Source organism: Andrographis paniculata, unplaced genomic scaffold, assembly GCF_009805555.1.
Source record: "Andrographis paniculata isolate CXL003 unplaced genomic scaffold, ASM980555v1 Contig36END, whole genome shotgun sequence".
Classification (NCBI taxonomy): domain Eukaryota; kingdom Viridiplantae; phylum Streptophyta; class Magnoliopsida; order Lamiales; family Acanthaceae; genus Andrographis; species Andrographis paniculata.
The window spans coordinates 729,694-748,290 of NW_026137569.1; the positions used below are offsets into that span (position 1 = coordinate 729,694).

At 34.0% G+C, this 18,597-nt stretch overlaps 4 protein-coding genes across 10 annotated transcripts; 1 reads left to right on the top strand and 3 right to left on the bottom strand.

Moving 5' to 3' along the window:
• Positions 1–2,006: 2,006 nt before the first annotated feature.
• LOC127249722 (codeine O-demethylase-like) lies at positions 2,007–3,304 on the top strand. 2 transcript variants are annotated; one of them, XM_051272663.1, is made up of 3 exons: positions 2,034–2,106; positions 2,203–2,862; positions 2,940–3,304. In XM_051272663.1, the coding sequence occupies exons 1-3, from the start codon at positions 2,074–2,076 to the stop codon at positions 3,216–3,218; spliced, it is 972 nt and encodes a 323-aa protein (XP_051128620.1). In that variant the 5' UTR covers positions 2,034–2,073; the 3' UTR covers positions 3,219–3,304. The 2 variants fall into 2 exon arrangements, with proteins under 2 accessions (XP_051128619.1, XP_051128620.1); XM_051272662.1 differs by having other exon boundaries at positions 2,007–2,862.
• On the bottom strand, positions 3,303–7,895 carry LOC127249720 (transcription factor GTE12-like). Of its 6 annotated transcripts, none has more exons than XM_051272656.1 (11): positions 7,696–7,895; positions 5,761–6,794; positions 5,430–5,490; positions 5,223–5,351; positions 5,078–5,130; positions 4,924–4,984; positions 4,734–4,808; positions 4,208–4,323; positions 4,054–4,114; positions 3,818–3,924; positions 3,303–3,720 (listed from the first exon to the last, which is right to left on the bottom strand). In XM_051272656.1, exons 2-11 carry the CDS (start codon positions 6,769–6,771, stop codon positions 3,502–3,504), a joined length of 1,893 nt encoding a protein of 630 aa, XP_051128613.1. In that variant the 5' UTR covers positions 6,772–6,794; positions 7,696–7,895; the 3' UTR covers positions 3,303–3,501. The 6 variants fall into 6 exon arrangements, with proteins under 6 accessions (XP_051128613.1, XP_051128615.1, XP_051128616.1 ...); XM_051272658.1 differs by having other exon boundaries at positions 5,761–6,805; XM_051272659.1 differs by having other exon boundaries at positions 4,054–4,111; positions 7,692–7,895.
• A 1,648-nt stretch (positions 7,896–9,543) lies between these two features.
• On the bottom strand, positions 9,544–10,395 carry LOC127249834 (uncharacterized). Its single transcript, XM_051272857.1, has one exon. The coding sequence runs from the start codon at positions 10,272–10,274 to the stop codon at positions 9,900–9,902; it is 375 nt and encodes a 124-aa protein (XP_051128814.1). The 5' UTR covers positions 10,275–10,395; the 3' UTR covers positions 9,544–9,899.
• A 3,390-nt stretch (positions 10,396–13,785) lies between these two features.
• On the bottom strand, positions 13,786–18,256 carry LOC127250001 (subtilisin-like protease SBT5.6). Its single transcript, XM_051273135.1, has 9 exons — positions 18,055–18,256; positions 17,783–17,975; positions 16,358–16,549; positions 16,153–16,264; positions 15,541–16,084; positions 15,357–15,454; positions 14,917–15,286; positions 14,631–14,817; positions 13,786–14,535 (listed from the first exon to the last, which is right to left on the bottom strand). The coding sequence occupies exons 1-9, from the start codon at positions 18,148–18,150 to the stop codon at positions 13,943–13,945; spliced, it is 2,385 nt and encodes a 794-aa protein (XP_051129092.1). The 5' UTR covers positions 18,151–18,256; the 3' UTR covers positions 13,786–13,942.
• Positions 18,257–18,597: the final 341 nt, after the last annotated feature.

An 18,597-nucleotide genomic window follows, 5' to 3' on the forward strand; every position in this document is an offset into this window, starting at 1 on the left:
GAATATCGGGTACCGAACGGGTTCGGGTATCCGATAATTTTAAATTCCGATACCCTAATTTATTATTATTATTATTTATTTATCTTGGATTTAAAAATAATAATTTTTACTATTATTTAATCCGGATAGATAACATTTCTTATGCATATTTTTGTATAAATATTTTATTGTACTTATATTTTAATTTGATACAGCAGTAATACATATAAATTTAAAAGTATTTATAACGTGTAACATAATTAAAACTTACTAAAGTATATATATATATTTATACTTTGATAGACAAAATATATAATATAATGAATAGTGTTGGTCAAAGCATCAATTAATATTCTATATACATATAGTTATTTTTTAATTCAGTAAAGATTATTAATTAAAATTCCATGTGTCTGACGTCAGCAATTGTCACAAAAGATTCTTATGATTTATTATTAACAAATAAAAAGAAGAAAAAAAAAATCATTTAATACTTCCGTACAGCTCACATTTTGTCTGAATTAATAAGTAGTAGTCCCACGTAATTTATTCCTATTTTTTATATTCGCCCGTCTATGTAATTTGTTCTTTCTATTTTTGGAAATATAATTATGCACTTTAATTGCATTTTAAATTTTAAATTTTATAATTTTTTTAATTTTAATTAAACTATTTACTTATCTTAATCTTAATTTATAATTATTTTTACTAAATAATAATTATATTTACTAATACACTTTTTAATTACTTATTAATTATACTTTACCTAAATTCTCGTGTCTACTGTATTTTGGGACGGAGGGAGTAACTATTAATTGGCTTGGCATTAAAATTTCCATCCGCATGACTTCCTCGTTTAGCACGTGCCTAATTAATTTATACTATTAAATAATGCGCCTCCAATCACTGCCGCAGGTGTATCTTGTAAAACGTTTTATTGTAGCTGGAGAGTCAACCACTTGCACAACACGTTTTTAAATTTTAATAAGAAGCACGATTTCAGTTAAGTATAATTAAGTTAATTATACACAGTCTGTCACATGACGGTGGATTATTATTATTATTTTGTTTTTATTTATATAATAATAGATTTTTATTATTCTTTTAATTGAAATTAAAATTATGTTTATTTATTAATTAATCGCATTTTAGACACGTGTGGTGTGCAACACTCTTCTCCAGCTTTAACTACTTATTTATATCAATAAATAAAAATAAATTATTAGAATAAATTTGTAATTTGCAAGATTGACGTGAATAAGTGGTACTAGTGAACTATTTAGAATAAAATTTGCCAAATTAATTGGGTTCAAAGTTCCATCATCAATCCCAATTCCATGAAATTAATGTCTCTTCCTTTTAATTGGAGTTGGATTCAATTATTTTAATATTTAAATTATTCAATATTTATGAAATTGATTTCCTATTGAAAATATTATAATTAATATTTATTCAGTATTTATTTGTTATTCACATTTGTATTATTCTTAAGATAATTCAAACACCATAATACAACAATGTATATATATAGGCTAATCTCAATACTAAATTCCAATTCCTATTTTTAAACAATATCATATTAAATATATATATTTTTTAAAAAATATGAAATCAAATACTAAATTTTTATTATTAATATTTTTTAGTTCCGAAACTTCAATATTTGTAAAATTTAATTAGATCTAAATGGAGCATTATTAAATATGTTTATTTAAATTGGATGAGATTGATGTTGAAAAACTTATTGCATTTGAGTAGCGTGTTCTATCACCACTTGTCTGGTCCGTGTCCAAGTTGGAAAATCTAGTTTAGGATGAGTCAGGTTTCACATGGAATTAATTAATTAATTAATTCAAATAAGAAAAATACACACAATACATCCGAGAGAGAGAGAGAGAGAGAGAGAGAGAGAGAGAGAGAGTGTGCATGTCTGAACATATGGGAGTGTTCCCATGCATGCGTCACGTAATCATTTCTTGACCTTGATTCTTTTAGGGTTCTTACAATGAATTCTATAAATAGCTAATCGACAGCCTGACAGACAGACAGACAGACAGAGATTCAGGTTCTTAATTAGCAGCACCTACATTATTAATGGCGACGAGCATTCAGGAGATGATAAAAAAAGTACCCTCGAATTCTGTCCCTACTCCCTACCTCGTACACCCCGAGCCCGCCATTTCCCAAAATAGCTCTCCACCCATCCCCGTCTTCGACTTTCAGGCACTCCTACGCGCCGCCCCGGACCACCGCCGGACCGCCTTCCACTCCGCCTGCAAAGACTGGGGCATCTTTCAGTTACTAAACCATGGCGTCGACGCCACGCTCCTGGACGAGCTGAAGCGCGAGATTCATGGATTCTACCACAATCTCCCATTAGAGGAGCGACTCAAATACAAAAAACTCCCCGGAGAAGTCGAGGGCTACGGCCAGACGCCGGCGGCGGCCGTCTCCGACGACGGCCAGAAGATCGATTGGGCGGACAGGTTTTACATCATCACCAATCCCCTCCACATCAGGAAATCCCATCTCTTCCCGTGCCTGCCTCCACCCCTCCGAGAAGCTCTGGAAGCGTACATGGCGGAGCAGCAGAAGCTGACGGCGGCGATATTAGGGCTGATTGCAGAAGCCCTGGAGATGGAGGCGGCGGAAATGGCGGACATGTTCGATGACGGGATGCAGTCGATGAGGATGACCTACTACCCGCCGTGCCCGGAGCCGGAGAAGGTGATCGGACTGACGCCGCACTCCGACGCCTGCGCGATCACGATCCTCCTCCAGGTCAACGGCGTCGAAGGTCTGCAGGTCAAGAAAGATGGGGTTTGGATGCCCGTCGGAATCCTCCCAGACGCCATCGTCGTCAACCTCGGAGACATCACAGAGGTCGATCCAAGCCCTCCATTATCTAATTTCATTTAATTTAATTAATTAATTAATTACCATTATCAATGAATTTGCAGATATTGAGCAATGGATTGTACAAGAGCATCGAGCACAGGGCGACGGTGAATTCAGAGAAAGAGAGGATCAGCATCGCCATGTTCTTCAGCCCTAAGCTGGAAGCGGAGGTGGGCCCGGCGCCGTCGCTGTTGAAGAACACCGGCGAGCCGCCGCGCTTCCGCCGCATGAAGATGGAGGACTATTCCGCCAAGTTCTTCTCCAAGAAGCTCGACGGAAAATCATTCCTCCATTACATGAGAATTAACAGGGAAGACCACCATAGTGGATATGGTAACTAAACAATTTATATTGAATAAAATTGTAAGCTGATTAATATTCACAGTTAAAAACAGTTCCCATCTATCCATTCAACACATAAATAATTGCACCAAACATATTTCTACTTGGATTAGTAATAAAAGAATACAAGGGGTTTGTTTACCTACACAAAAAGTTGCTCTCAAATCCCAATCCCAATCCCAATCCCAATTGAAGAAACAAAACTGGATACACTATTTAATAACATTCTCAGTTGAAGAGAAGGTCGGTAGGTGGAGGGGAGATTGTGTTGCTCATAGCTCATCAAAGAATTTCTCCCTCTTCTCCATTCAAGGCTGCATCTTCGTCGTCGTATTCCTCGCAGTACTCGACTTTCATATAGAGGCCAAGGCGCTCCAGTGGGCTCGAAGGGTTGTCCCCTCTACTTCCGCAACCCCGCGAGTAACATGGATAGCCAAAGCAAAGCTTGTCCAGCTCCTTGGAGAGTTCCGCATTTTCGTAATTCTCAACACTTTTACTCATCTGCACCAGGGAGAGGACCAACAACAAACAAAAATGTAATTCGATCCAGAGAGGCAAAATCGACCACTAGGTAGAGAATTATTAGATTCCAAGTTACCATCTCCACTGCTCTCCTAGCAGCAGCTCTTTCTGCCTCTCGTTGCATTTGCATCCTCTGCGAGGCTGCTTTAGCAGCTTGGATTTCAGCTTGTATCCGGGCCTTTTCTGCATAGTTCACATATGAAGCAATAAAGGGCGAAAGAATGATCAAAAATACATATTCAACATACGTATTACTACATCATTCAACATAGTAAATGGAGAAAATGATTCAAGGTATGAATTGTTAGTTACCTTCCAACTGTTCTCTTTCCAGTCTTGCCTTTTCTTGCTGCCTCCGTAGAGGATCAGACTTCTAGTGTTGCAAAATTACATCGAATCCAGTATAAGAAATAATCACTCAAGGTGATGATGATAATATCCTACCAGAAAAGACAAAAATAATTACATTGTCCAGGGTTTTCTGATGTGTCGCTTTAAAGATAGTGTCTGCAAAGCGGCTTTTCAGCATTGCAGCCCTCAAAGCCTTGTTGGGTGACATCTGAGGATTGAAGGAATTCCAACCTGTGGATGGCGGTCAATTAAAATCCAATCAGCAAATAAAAAATAAGTGCCAAATACTTGATCAAAGAAGCCAAAGACAGTCGACATAAATACTATAATGAAAATACACTGTAGATTTGTTATTTGGTAAGAGAAACACTCGAAACATAAAAAACAATGGGAAGACAGTTACAACACAGCATAGGGTTGAAATCAGAAACCAGTGGCACCATCATCTCATGCACGATTGAGCAAATACTCATAGTTCCTATTCCTCAACCAAATAAACATGTTTTTCTTTCTTTTTTTTAATTATATTCCCATACACCTTCACATGTTCGTACATCCCTTTAGTTTACCAGAAATTTATAGATGGGTGATGTTCATGAGATTGTTTAACCCCTCCTAGGGTGATACAGGTAGAAAGTTACCTTCAAGAGAAGTAGAAGCTGCAACTGGTGTTGAATGTCGAGGGCTAGTTTCTTCATTAAGAACAACTCCAGGTCCTGGCATCATTAGCGATGATATTAGAAGATGGCAATAATCCAATGGCCTATATAAAGACCAAAAGGGCTCCAGGCCCTTCCGGATGTAAATCATAGAGATAATCGAGGCTCTTACCATCTGAATCTACACCAAAGCTGCTTGAATGGCATAGCACACGATGCTTTACCTCAGAATCCTGATAGGTAAAACAAATAGCCATATTCATCATATGTAATCCTTTCAAAACTAATCACTTCAAGGAATTAGATCAATCATTGCCTATACTTACAAGTTTGGAATCACCACAGTGGTCATGCTCTGATGATCTTTCTGAAGATATTCCTGATAAAATAAAGTGTTGCAACCATTATCAACTGACAACTCAACCACAGAAAATAATATATATATATATATGTGTGTGTATATTAACTGACCACTAGTGGATGCTTGAGAACCATTTTTTCTTTGGCAGTGGCATGTAAAGTTAAAACATGAAGAACATTTAGCTTCAGCAGAAACAACTTTATTTCCAGTGGAATCACAAGCATCCTTATTACGACGTTCTGTGAATATAAGGCACAAATAATTAGATCCTTAAAAGAACCAGAAAGCTGAATCACAAATGTGCTGTAACTTCATACCTTTCTGAACAGGTCTCTTCAATGAGGAAGGTCCACCATGCACTAGAGTCGCAGGTCTGGCCTGTTGTAAATGATCAAAGTATGCAAAAATACTCATCACTACTGATGCATCAATGCTTCATACAAAGAAGGTCTAAACTAAAATATAGATGGTTCCAGTAGAAAAAGAAGGAACTAAAAGTTTATATACAGGCAAAGACTGAATGAATCACAATATAATACAAAAACGCTCACAAAACAATATAGTAAGAGCAGCAATAAAAAACACATGCTTGCAAACTGTAACACAAAAATAAGCCAACCATAAACCATCTGCTGCCCAAACACTTGCCTTTTCAGCTTTGGTATCCAAAAGAGGTTGAATATCTCTTCTTAACTTCAATAAAGTTTCTTCACTAGTTGAATTAATAAAGGAGTTGAGCCTTTCTTCATTAAGATTGGCCAGATCATACTTCTGAAGCAAATTCTTCATACTTCCAGTGAGCTTTCTGTTTAATAATTCCAAAAACTCTGTCCTGAATTTTTGTTTCTTGTCTACCATGATAGGCCTGGAGGCACCAAGTTTGATGCGCAGAGGAGCTTTCTCAAGGTTAGTAGGTTTGGTGCTTTGGCAATTCTTTTCGTTGGTCTTCCTGGCAGTTTGGACATTTTTATTGACATCATCAACCAAACTGGGCTGTTCAACTTTCTTGTCCATGTTTCTCAGTTTTCCCTCCACAGACTTCCATCTCCTACCGAAAATACCATCCAATAACTTGGCCAAACGATGAACTTGGTTCCCTGGAGGATTATACAAGACTGCATTGGAAAATGTCAGCCTCACATCAGAAACAAACTCTTCAGCACCATAGTATTTATTGCCCTCCAATTTACATCTAATGGTTCCCAAATCCATTGGGTGTGTGATTACTGTAAAATAGTCAGGAATTTGCAGCTTCACTGGATCAACAGGTTCACTGAAAATCCATCCTCCAGAGTGATTCATTAATTCTTTCAAAATGCTGCTGCACGTTTGTTTCAAACCTCGGTCCATCTTCTGCCTTTTCCCCTGCTGAGCATCAAGAGATGTCTCCAGCTTCCTCTTGCAAGACTTTGCAGGCAAGTTTGGCTTTCCAGGAGGAATTATGTCAGGACAATTCTTTCCACCTGCAGCAGACCTGTCTCCTTTCTCTTGAACAACCTTCATGGTCTCCTGAGATGACTTATCTTCTGAAGCATTACGGATACCTTTGGTAGTTATTTTGAACTTCAACTTTCTTGGCAAAGTATTTTCTTCAGTCGACATGGTGGGAAACTGTAAAGGACAGCAACTCAGAATATTGGCTTGGTTTTCAGGTACCATAACTGTGGGAGCTCAGAGAGAACCTAGGAAAAAACTATCAAAAGTCATGATCCAACCCAGCAAGAATAAATTCCAGGAAGAACTAAAAAACAATGAATAATTCAAACAAATCAGAGGTCTCCAATTCATGGATGAAATACCAAAGACATTAATTATGCTAAAGCTTTATTAGAATTGCGACCAAGCAAAATAAAAGTTCTTCAAGACCGAGTTGATTTGAAAATTTTCAAGTTCCAAAAGAAGCAAATTTCAGTTTATTAAATTGTAAACTCAGCTGATTCCTTATACAATTAACTAGCTGTACTCAAATGGGAAAAAAATTATTACATAATCGACCACCAATAATTAAAAAAGAAACAAAAACAACCACCACCCAATATTAATCATAAACATTCACCGACATGGTCTTGACCGGAACAAAAAATTAAAAGGCATGACTACAGGATCTAATAACAGACAATCACAATAACTAAAAATACCCACAACAACTCGATGACGCGTTCTTCAAAATTGAAATCTTGGGTAACAAACTCGTAGGCCTAATACTAGATCCATACTTCTAAATCTCGTAACATCAATCTTGACTACAGAATCTAAATAATTATATTCACAGTAGAAATTGACAAAAAAAGCGCGGTCAGGGTTTAATAAAACACACATAGCGATGGCAATCCTTGAACTATAAGCGCTACTTAAAGAGTCAACGTACTCGAATTATGATTCAAAATTAGGAACGCAAACAACCATCAAAAAAAAAAAAAAAAAGGAAACAGTGTCACCGTCACAAACCGAGTAACAGCGCGGGAAAAACGCCTCAATAGAACAAACGCAGAGCGAATTATTCCCCAAAATCTTAGATCAAGTAGAGAGAAAATCAAGTCAAGCGATGAATAAAAAAGCCAAAGCGAAGAGGAACATACTTACTGCAACCGGAATCGCGAGAGCAGAAACACTAGAACCCTTCATCGGACTAACCACCAAAGAATCGAGATCGAAACGAAGGAAGATCAAGCAACTCCAAGGACGGCACTCAAAAGACTAAAGCATCGCACCACGGAGAGGTTTTAGGGTTTTACAAATTCCCCCAAAATCTCCCTCAATCGACTCTCTCACCTCCCCGTCGTTGCGAATTTATCATGCGCCGACTTTTAAGGATGATGGAATGACTATTTTGCCCCTGGAAAAATATCTTCCCTGGTATGCGAAATAACGGATATGCCCCTGATTTGGATTTATTTCCTTTAAATCTTTCCTAACTAAAATCTCTTTTATTATATAAGGTAATTATTTATGTTAATATTATGGAAAGAAATTTTTGTCGCATTTATTATATAGCATTATTAATTATAACTATTATTTTAGAATATGTTTTGAGGTGCAAGTTCTGTGGTGTTTTTATAATTAAATTCTGCCCATAAATGGGCCTGAATCATCACTTGTAGCCTTGCAGCCCAAAAGGAATTCAAAATTATATTATTAAAAAAAATAAAAAATTATATATATTCTTTAAAGATTTGATATTAATTAACATTTTTTACAAAAAATATTAGATCATATATCAGTTTTTTTTTTACAAAGCAATCGTATCAAATATCCAACTTTTTATAATGTACTTGTTTGATTTTAATTTGAAATTGGGGTGTTAATTTAAATTATTATTTTAGTATGATATTTTATAAAAAAATACTATATTTTTATTGAGAATAATACAAAATAAATTTAAAATAATAGCCAAACACATACAATTTTTTTATAATTTTATTATAAAATATAGAGAATCGTAATTTATTACAGATAATAGTGATTAAATACATTTTTTTTATTATTATTATGATGTGTATATACATATTTGGTAGTATTCTTTTCTAAAGAATCTAATACAATCTTGCCAAATCCAATTTTTTTAACAAATTTGAAGATTTGTTTGATTTTGTTGGATTTTAATTTAAATAAAATTTTAATTTAATATTTTTAAGGAAAAATAATTAATGTATTTTTTTAGTTTTTAGTTTTAAATATTTTTTTTATATAATATATAAAAATTATTAGATAATATAAAAAAATATTTTGAATTGAATATTAATTTTTTCTTTTAGTCCGTTCCATAACAAAGTATCCATTTCTTTTTTTAGTAACTGTATTATCTACCTAACATTACAAATACTCTTACAACTTACAATATATTACACAAATGTCATTACATTTATATTACACGTACTAATAATGTTATTTTAGTCATTTCTACTTTATTCCTACTATATTCTAATATAATATTAATATTTCTAAAACTAAGTGCAAAAAACAAATAAATATTTAGTTTCGGAACGAAGGGAGTATATTATATTTGGAATTGTAGGATTTAAGTAAACAAAACGAATATTTTTATTAAAAACTATACAGTCAAATAAGTTCAAAATAATATGATTCAAAATACAAATCAAAATCAAACATGTAGAGTATGTTTTTTTTCCCTTAAGAAAATTAATATATTACGACATTTTATTATTTTTTATATTAACAATACAATTTTTTATATCTCATATAAAAAATATTTATTTAAATTATTCCACAAAACGAACATACATTCTTATTTTATTTTTTAACATGCTATTTTATTCTATATTTTCTAATTACTTATACATATATATATATATCTTTCCTTCATTAAAGTATTTAAGTTGTTAAATAGTACTACTTTAAAATAATAATAAAATATATTGAAATAAATAAAATTTACAAAAGATAAAGAATAATCGTAGAATAAGACTCTGAATTGAGATGGTATTATATTATAAATTGACTAATTCCAATTCTAATAAATACATCCAAACAATAATGCAGTTCAAGGCTTCAGCTAAGGAACCACAGGGACTCCAACACCTAAAAGCTTCACACCATTTATATAACCACCTCAGGTTCTGAGCTCCAGGGAGCTCCAAGAAATACCATCCCTGTCCACCCTACGCCATGCTCATCACTGCATCATAAAAATGGAGCCTAAAAATCCTTTTTCTTTTTCTACCATTTCCAAATTTCTGATTTTCTTCTACACCAATCACCACTTGTATATAAAAAAATAAAATAAAAATTATTCAATATCCAATCATTGTAAAACAAATAATAAATAATCAGGTTTCCAGAAATCCGGTCATTCTGAGAACCGAATTCCTGACTTGGCTCAAATCCCGGCCTTTAAGCGTCCGCCCGTTGCCCGTACACACCGAAAACGCCATCATATCTCCGGCCACGTGCCGCCCCGCCGTGATCACGTGCGGCGGCACCATCTCACCTCCATCGCCGCCGTCCATCTCCGGCCGCCGAGAATTCCTCAGCGCCGCATTTTCCGGTATCCTCACCGGAACGGAAAAGCTCTTATAACTCCTCGCTTTTTTCCTCTTCTCCTTACCGAAATCCCCAAACTCCGATCCGCCACCGTCACTGCGCCCGCCGCCGTCATTATTCTCCTCAAACACCACTTCAGATTCTTCAAACTCTTCAGCCATGGCAGTCGATCGAGATCGATCAATCCAAAAATCGCAGCACCACCAGAAAACCTAATTTGAAGAATTAGGAATTCAATCGAGGGTTCGGCGGGGAATTAATTTATAGGGAAAGCGAAAGCCCGACGAGAAATGATTGTGTGTGAAATAGAATTAATGGCTGGCGTCATCGTAAAACAAATTAACTCCCGGGACCTTTCAGGATCCCGTATCTCAGCCGTCGATTTAGCATGATCATCATCTGACGTTGAACTCCACGGACTTTGTATATCTTTATGCACCGCTGTATTAGTATTTATTATTTCTTTTCTTACAGGTCATTGAAATTCAAAACCTGTAAGAAAACGAAAGTCCGTAGTTCTTGCAGCCTACGACTTTGCATACATACGTACAGTATACTGTATAGTATATTTGGGATACGTATGAATTTAATTCTTGTATACCTAATTTATTATACCTCTTGACTCTTGAGGCCTGTCTTATTGAATTAATTAATTAATAATTATGGCAACAATATTCCTTCCGTATTCTCTACTCAAATACGGTCCCGATACGTACGCCCAAAGGATTATACGTGTATTAACTAATTAATATTTATTGTTAGAAATGAATCATTGAAAGTCAACACACTTATTAGAGTTGATAAATTTTGGTGCAATTAATACCTTAATTTGATTAAGGAGTGTTTTCTGATTCCGTTGCCCTATATGCTATTTTTTAAAATTATTTGTTATACATTTTTATATACTATTTATATATATATATATAAACATATATTTTCTCACATAAATGACAAACTATTACATCAAAATATTATTCTATTTTTTTTAAAAAAAAACTCCTTTTGGTTGATTGTAAAATTAAATATGAGTATTTTAGAAAATATATAAGTGAGTTAATGACATAAAATAAAATAAAATTTTTGATAGATTGGATGTGAAAGTAGTTGTAGTATTTTTGTAATAAGTGTAATATTGAAATATATAAATTAAAAAATATATATATAATTATTATTTGTTATAAATGAAAAGTTGTATATTTTTACGGATAAATAAGGAGTATAAAGAAGACACAAATTTAATGAAAAATAGAGTATATTTTTATAGAAAACAATAAATATTTACGTAATAAAGAAATTGAAAAAAAAAATCAAAATGAAGGAAACTGATTTTCGGTGGAAGAAAAAAGAAAAGTTTTTTTTTTTTTTTTTAAAAAAAGACTTCATCACAAATATTCATGAAGATGGAATATATATATATATATATTAACTTTGTTTTCATATTATTTAGTATATGAGTTTTAAGTCAATGACCTCATTGAGATAATAACTCCATGCGTGCTCACGTGTGGTTTTGGAAAAGGTATTGCGTGTGCATGTACGGATATTATTATTTAAAATTTAAATATTAGTAGTATTTTTTATTATTATTGTTTTATGATAAAAGGGCTAGAAACAAATATAGAGTGTATATATATTATATATTATAAATTTTCACATGATTATTAAAAATAAAAAAGTGTTGGTTCTAATGAGACAACAATAAATGAAATTGTTGTTAAAAAGTATGTAATTATATTTGCAAAATGAATTTCAGTAACTTGAGTAAAACGCCACGTCAGAGTCAGGAAAATCAGGGCACATTAATTAATTTAATATTCAAAACATATATATTAACTAAAATTGCACATATAATAATATTGGCTATAAAGTTAGAGACAAACTTAGGCACGCTGGCTATTTAAGGCTACAATTTATTTACAAGAAGTTGACTTACTGCCCATCATTAAATTCAATCTTATCCTTTATGGAAGAAGCTCACTAATATTTTAATTTTATTTATTTTTACCAATTACTCAATTTCGTAATGATTTTTTTGAAGAATATAATAATACACGTGGACGATCCGATCCAGCAAAGGAGAGTTAATTCGTTAGGCTGTGTCGTAAGTTATGTAGCCAATAGGGGTTGGACACGTGTGTGATAGTGTATAGGCTGGGGGGAATATGATTATGATTATGATTGGTTAATGGTGGTGTGCCATATAACTTTGGGACACGTATACGTATGGCTTTCGTCTAGTGAATAAGTTTTGACCGTTAAATGTGGCTGAGATTAGTTTCCCTAAGGGAAGCAAACTTATATTAATGACATTATTGCTTGGCCATTGAAATTTTTAATTTATTTATTTTATAATTATAGCGGGTTAACCAACACTCAAAGAATCGAACGTCCTAGCAATTTTGATAGTATTTATTTATTTTAGTGTTTTAAATTTTGTAAGATTTTTGTTGTTAGTTTATTGATAGAATTATGAAAGTATTTTTGAAAATTACGATTTTGTTTGAATCTTTTTAAAATAAAAATGATATAAAAATAAAAGAATAAACTCTCTTTATTTGTAATTTCCGATATATTATTTTTGAAAATATACATGAATGTTGCAAGTTTATGTAAAGGCTCGACGCACCTTGTTGATTTCTAATCACTAGTAAGATAATATATGTTTATTTATAGTAAATATGTGTTGTGTATTTTATATATTATACGGTGTTTTAAAATTATACGTTTTGAAAATATATGTTTGTACTTGAAATTAATAATATATTATTCTACAGGAAAAAATCATTTTTGGTCTCACCGTCAACAAAACGACGGAAAATACTGACGTGGACTTGAAAGATTGTGCAATTTCTTTAAATATAAATATAATGTTTGATTCTTTTCACGTCAGCATTTTCCGTCGATTTGTTGACAGTGGGATAAAAAAATAAGGTTTGAAAATAATGAGTTTTGATTATATTAGGACTAAAATTGATAAAAATTTTATATGAAGACAAAAAAATGATGAATTTTGATTATATTGAAACAAAAAATAATGAATTATAGTTATATTGGGACCAAAATTGATAATATTTTTATATTGAGACCAAAATTGATGAATTTTAATTATATTGGGACTAAAAATAATTTTTTCCCTATTCTATATTGAATTATATAATATCTTAACAGAGCGTCTATGTTGTATGTTTTGATTAAAGGATTATTGCTAATAAAGACAAAATTGATTTGAAAGTATAAAATTATTCCTTTATAGTGCCTTCAACAGGAATAGAAATAAAAGAATACTACTGATAAAATCAAATTTCTATTTTCCTTAAATGTTAGTATATGTTGGAAGTTAGAGGATGTTGTTCCAAATAATAATAAGAACAGTGGTGCAGATTATAATTGTATTGTCAATTTATAATATGTATGCTGTAGTAATTCATGAAATGTGATGTGATCAATTGTGTCATATACCGTAAACGTTAACATATAATTTTATATTGACATCAAATATAACGTGTATTGTTTGTATATTCACCGTGTGTTGATTAGTCTTAGTTTCCGCCTTATTTGATTTATTTTCAATTTTTTTACCATACAATTTTTAAGAGTTTATATTTTTACCTGGGATGGTCATTTATATTTTCTAACAATTTGTTTTCATCGTATGTATATGTCACACAACACTTGAACATAAAATACTTGAAATTAATCACATTATCGTAGCAAAACACAAGCGATCGTTACAGTGGAATCATTATTCTTACTACACATTATATTACAAGTTACAACCTTAATCACATAATATTCCACTTGGACGTACCTCGTCGCCGACCGGCCGGTTTTATGCTGCAGAGGATGAATTGGCGGCACGAAGCTCATTGCCAGTTTCTCTAATAAGGCCCGCGGCGATAGACACCGCGATCGGGCTTCTTACCTCATAAAGTCCATCATTCGACTTCCAAGTGTAAGATCCAAATGCAAACTGGTTTGGCAAAGCAGTGCTTAATGGTCGAACTGTTATGGTGAAGCTCAGAGTCTGCACCAACGGATTGAAGTTCAATGTTATCGGCGAGATCTGAACTGTGTAACCGAAAGGGTGCTCAATCGATACATCATAAGTGGGGCTTCCTCCACCTACATTTGTGACCTTTCTGGGGACTGTGGTGCCTTCTGATCTCACATTTCTTATTGCAAGAGACGGATAGTTTAAACTGCTCGGAGGAGATGGTGTAGCGCCGCATGAGTAATCTGAATCAAGCGACTGGCCAGTGGAAGCGCAGGCGAAATCAATATATTCGAGATAAGTTATATCATAAACAAGGCCGGGATCAGCAGCTTTTGATGGTCGAAAGTGGCCTGAACCATAGTGGAATGGAGTTGCAGAGTTTAGGAATGCATCCTTTATAGGATTGTTTGTGTTGTCGATGATCTTTGCTGCGTAAAACAGAGCAAGGAGACGGATGTCATATTCAATTCGACTTAATTAATTAACCTCGATTGATCAATTATATATGACAATGGATGGATACCAGTGGTCATAATGGCAGATATCATCGCAGCAGTGGTCCAAGTAGGGCGAACGGCCTTGAGATATGCAAGGTATGCGGCGACATGAGGGGAAGCAAACGACGTTCCAGACTTGAACACGAATGCGTTATCAGTATTTGGTGTGGTGGAAGCTGCTAGTATATTCAGCCCTGGAGCTGTAACATCTGGCTGCATATATATATATATATATATATATATATAATCACAAAATTAAAGATGGTGTAAGTCAGTTTGTAGGCAAATAAATAAGATTGTGTCTTGATGCACCTTTAGAAGGTTGTATTGGATGGTATTTGGTCCGGTGGATGAAAACTCTGCCATGAATGGAGCTGGGGTTGAGGGCAGTACAGTAGTCGGGGGATAGAGTGTTATAGTTCCGGTACGTTGAAGGTACGTAATGATCGGATCCATGTCGGGATTAATTACAACTATAGCCGGAACAGGAAATGGTTGGAGTGATACGCCGATTCCATTTTCTAGATTATGAAGCAATGCTGCTACACCCCCTGCTCGTCGCACTTCCAATGCCTGCTCTGTGTGACTCACAGGCTCTACAGGTCTAGGATTCTCCATTCCCCTAAAACAAACAACCACCCGTCCTCTCGCCTCCTCTGATAACGTCCCGGGACGACATTGCCTGGAAAAGATGTCGAAAACGTACAAATACCATAACACATACATATATGAAAGTGAAAATGAAAACCAACCCGGAGGTCACGATTGTCGTGCTGCCCGGAATTTCTATGTATCCGGCATAAACAAGTTCGTATGTTCCGGTAACGTAAACTGGCGTAATCGATTGTCCCTAGGAAGGCAAGCAGATTAATCAGACGAATTCATTCATTCATTTCTACGTCTAAGGCTAAGTCTAAGTCTAAATCTAAATCTTACCTGATATTTGAAACCATTTCCAAGAAGGAACTCAGATTGGAAGACCCTGTCGATGCTGCTGGCGGCGACGGTGATCATCCACGGCGCGACATTAGCCACGGTGCCGGCAGCCGGACCAGCATTTCCAGCTGCAGCAGCTACGACAATGCCAAACTTTGTGGCGTGGAGAGATCCAACGGCATTAGCATCTTCCGTGTACGGCAGAATTCCTCCATGGGAGAGATTGAGCACGTCGACTCTATCGTTGATTGCAGCTTCGATAGCTGCATACACGTCAGCGGCCTCGCAGCTGGTAGAGCCTTGGGGTGCCACCCAACACGCTTTGTATACAGCTAGACGGCTGTTGGGGACGCCGCCGCGAACATTGCCGTGTCCAAATCCGCCAGCTGCCGCAGCATTCGGGAGTTCCCGACCCGTTGCGACCGACGCAACGTGCGTGCCGTGGCCATTCTTGTCCCGGGCTGATCGGTACTCGATTTTTGGATCCACTGGCCCGTTTATGGCCTCGTAAGCCGCCACAAAGTATCGAGCTCCGATCAGTTTCCTGTTAAAAAATAAAGTAAGCATAAATTTAAAAAACGGAAAGAATAATAATGAATCGCCGATACATACTTATTGCAGGTGGTTTCCGGAAACTCGGCTCCAGCTTGACAAGTCCATTTCCACGTTTCAGGAATAGGTTCCATCCCATCGTCATTAAAACTTGGCGATTCTGGCCATATCCCTGTTTGGATTGATTATTAATTGAATTTTTTGAATTTCCTAGTCAAGAAAGTAAATTGATGATTATGAATTTAATTGATTAATTATATATTACCGCTGTCCACGACGCCAACAACAACATCCAAGATGTTGTCGGCTTTGTTCTTTAACTCGTTTAATTCATGATCATTAATGTCGTCTTGTGAAGGATTCATTGGAGTTCCATATGATGTCAGGAAATCCCATGATCTTGTGGTCTGGAGCTCGTTCGACTTGCTCTCCACCACTGAAATCACACCAGAAATCTCTGCCAACAAACAAATATGGTAGATTGATTATCTTAGCTGATCTGATCATCACTACCATTATGTCATTTATATCTCGGCCAAGGAACTGCTTGCCCTTTTCTGGTTTCTTTTTGGAAAGAGTAGTTGTAAAGCACTTGGGAGAAATGAGAATTTTTTTTTTTTTTTTTTAATGGATCATAATCAACATATGCTAATTAAAATATTTCAAAATTCATACCCAATGTCTCAAAAATTAATACTTCCTCTGTCCCAAACACAATATTTGTGTTTGTCACGACAATTTAGGTGGGGAATATTAAGTGAGATAATTTTGATATTAAGTGATGTGATCGGAGAGAAATGATTATTTATTTTTTTTTATTTGAGTGATGTGATAGGGATAAAGTGAAGTATATATTAAGTGAGTTTGGGAAAAAAAAAAAAAAAAAAAAAACAACCTTGCAGGGCATTTAAGATAATTAATTTCAATTAGATTTTGAAACAGTCAGGACAAGTTATTCAGCACAGGATCTTCACCTAATCATCGTGTTAACAATAGATATATAATATCATTTTATTGTTTATATATATATATATTATAAGTTGTGATGTTGATAGATTTACAATAATTTTAAAAATATATAGACGTAGATATCAATGATTAGAAAAATAAAATTTATATAATATAAATAAATAAAAATATATTTGTTTATAATTAATATAAATTAATTTTATAAAAAAAATTTAAAACTAAATAAAAATATTTATTTATTAAAAAGAAAGATAAAAATAGAAGAATTTTGAATAAGTGATATATAATGTAAAATATATTATGAAGTTAATTAATATATTTATATTTGTTAAATGAATATAATTTATTTAAAATAAAAACAATGCAAGTAAAATGAGACACAATAAAATGAAGAAAAATGTCAATTGTTATATATCATCATAGCTTCTGTTACAATATTGGCTTGCGACTATTTTCCCTAAATAGGACTTATCAAAAGTGCAAATAGCATATACTCCACAAAATAAGAGCTCATATTATCGTCTATAACATTGTCATGTGTTTTTTATTTTTTATTATATTGTATTTGTATTATCTGATAGCAAATGATATATATGATATTAAATTTAGCACAATAACTACTGTTGTTCATGTCGTTTTAGTTGTATCGAGTTATTTAAATGTGTAATTTAATTTTGTAATATTCTCTATATTTACAAATAGATGTTGTAACCAAATCTACCTGACATTGAATGAGCTTCGGCTGGAGTAAGGATTGCGGAGAAGCCATAGATGACCTTTGTATAACGGTAAAGGATACTCTCCTTAGCTTTTTCCAATGATCCCTTCACGTAGCGCAAATAAGAAAGATAATGATCCTCGTTTCGTTGCAACTCGTTGCTCCCGTTGTGGCCTCCCAATGTAATTATGTATACCTAATGAAATCGACACAAAATTTACATATCGTATTGGTTCAAATTAAATTATCCAAAAGTAAAATAAAATGTGGCAGACCTTTGGTTCGGCAAATGAAGTCGAGCTTAGAGTGGTGAGAATGATCAGAAGAAGTGAAACTTTGATCACCTCGTGGCTCTTCTTCTTGTACTTCATTTTTGCATCTACGTGATGTATTTCTTCTTGATCACATTGAATAAACTACTTCGAAGATTGGCTATTATTTATACTCAAGCAAAAGCAAAAAATAATTTAATTTGTTTTATTTTAAATTCCAACATGAAATTAACATATCAAAACATCGGAATATAATAATATCCTTGCAACTTGCAAGTGCAATCATGCATGGGTAAAATAACATGCAATCATTGTACTATGATTGGACACATTACTTACACGTTTTTTTTTTTTTTTTTTTTATATGAGATGAAATATTTATTATTCATAGTTGGTATTCCCTCCGTTCATACGATATATTTGATCAGTAACACCATGTTTAAAATGAAGTTTAATAAGTTAATAATAATAAATTATAATATTTAATGTGAACATAATCTTGAAATTGAAGAAGAATGAATTAAAGTTTGATACAAGAACAATCAA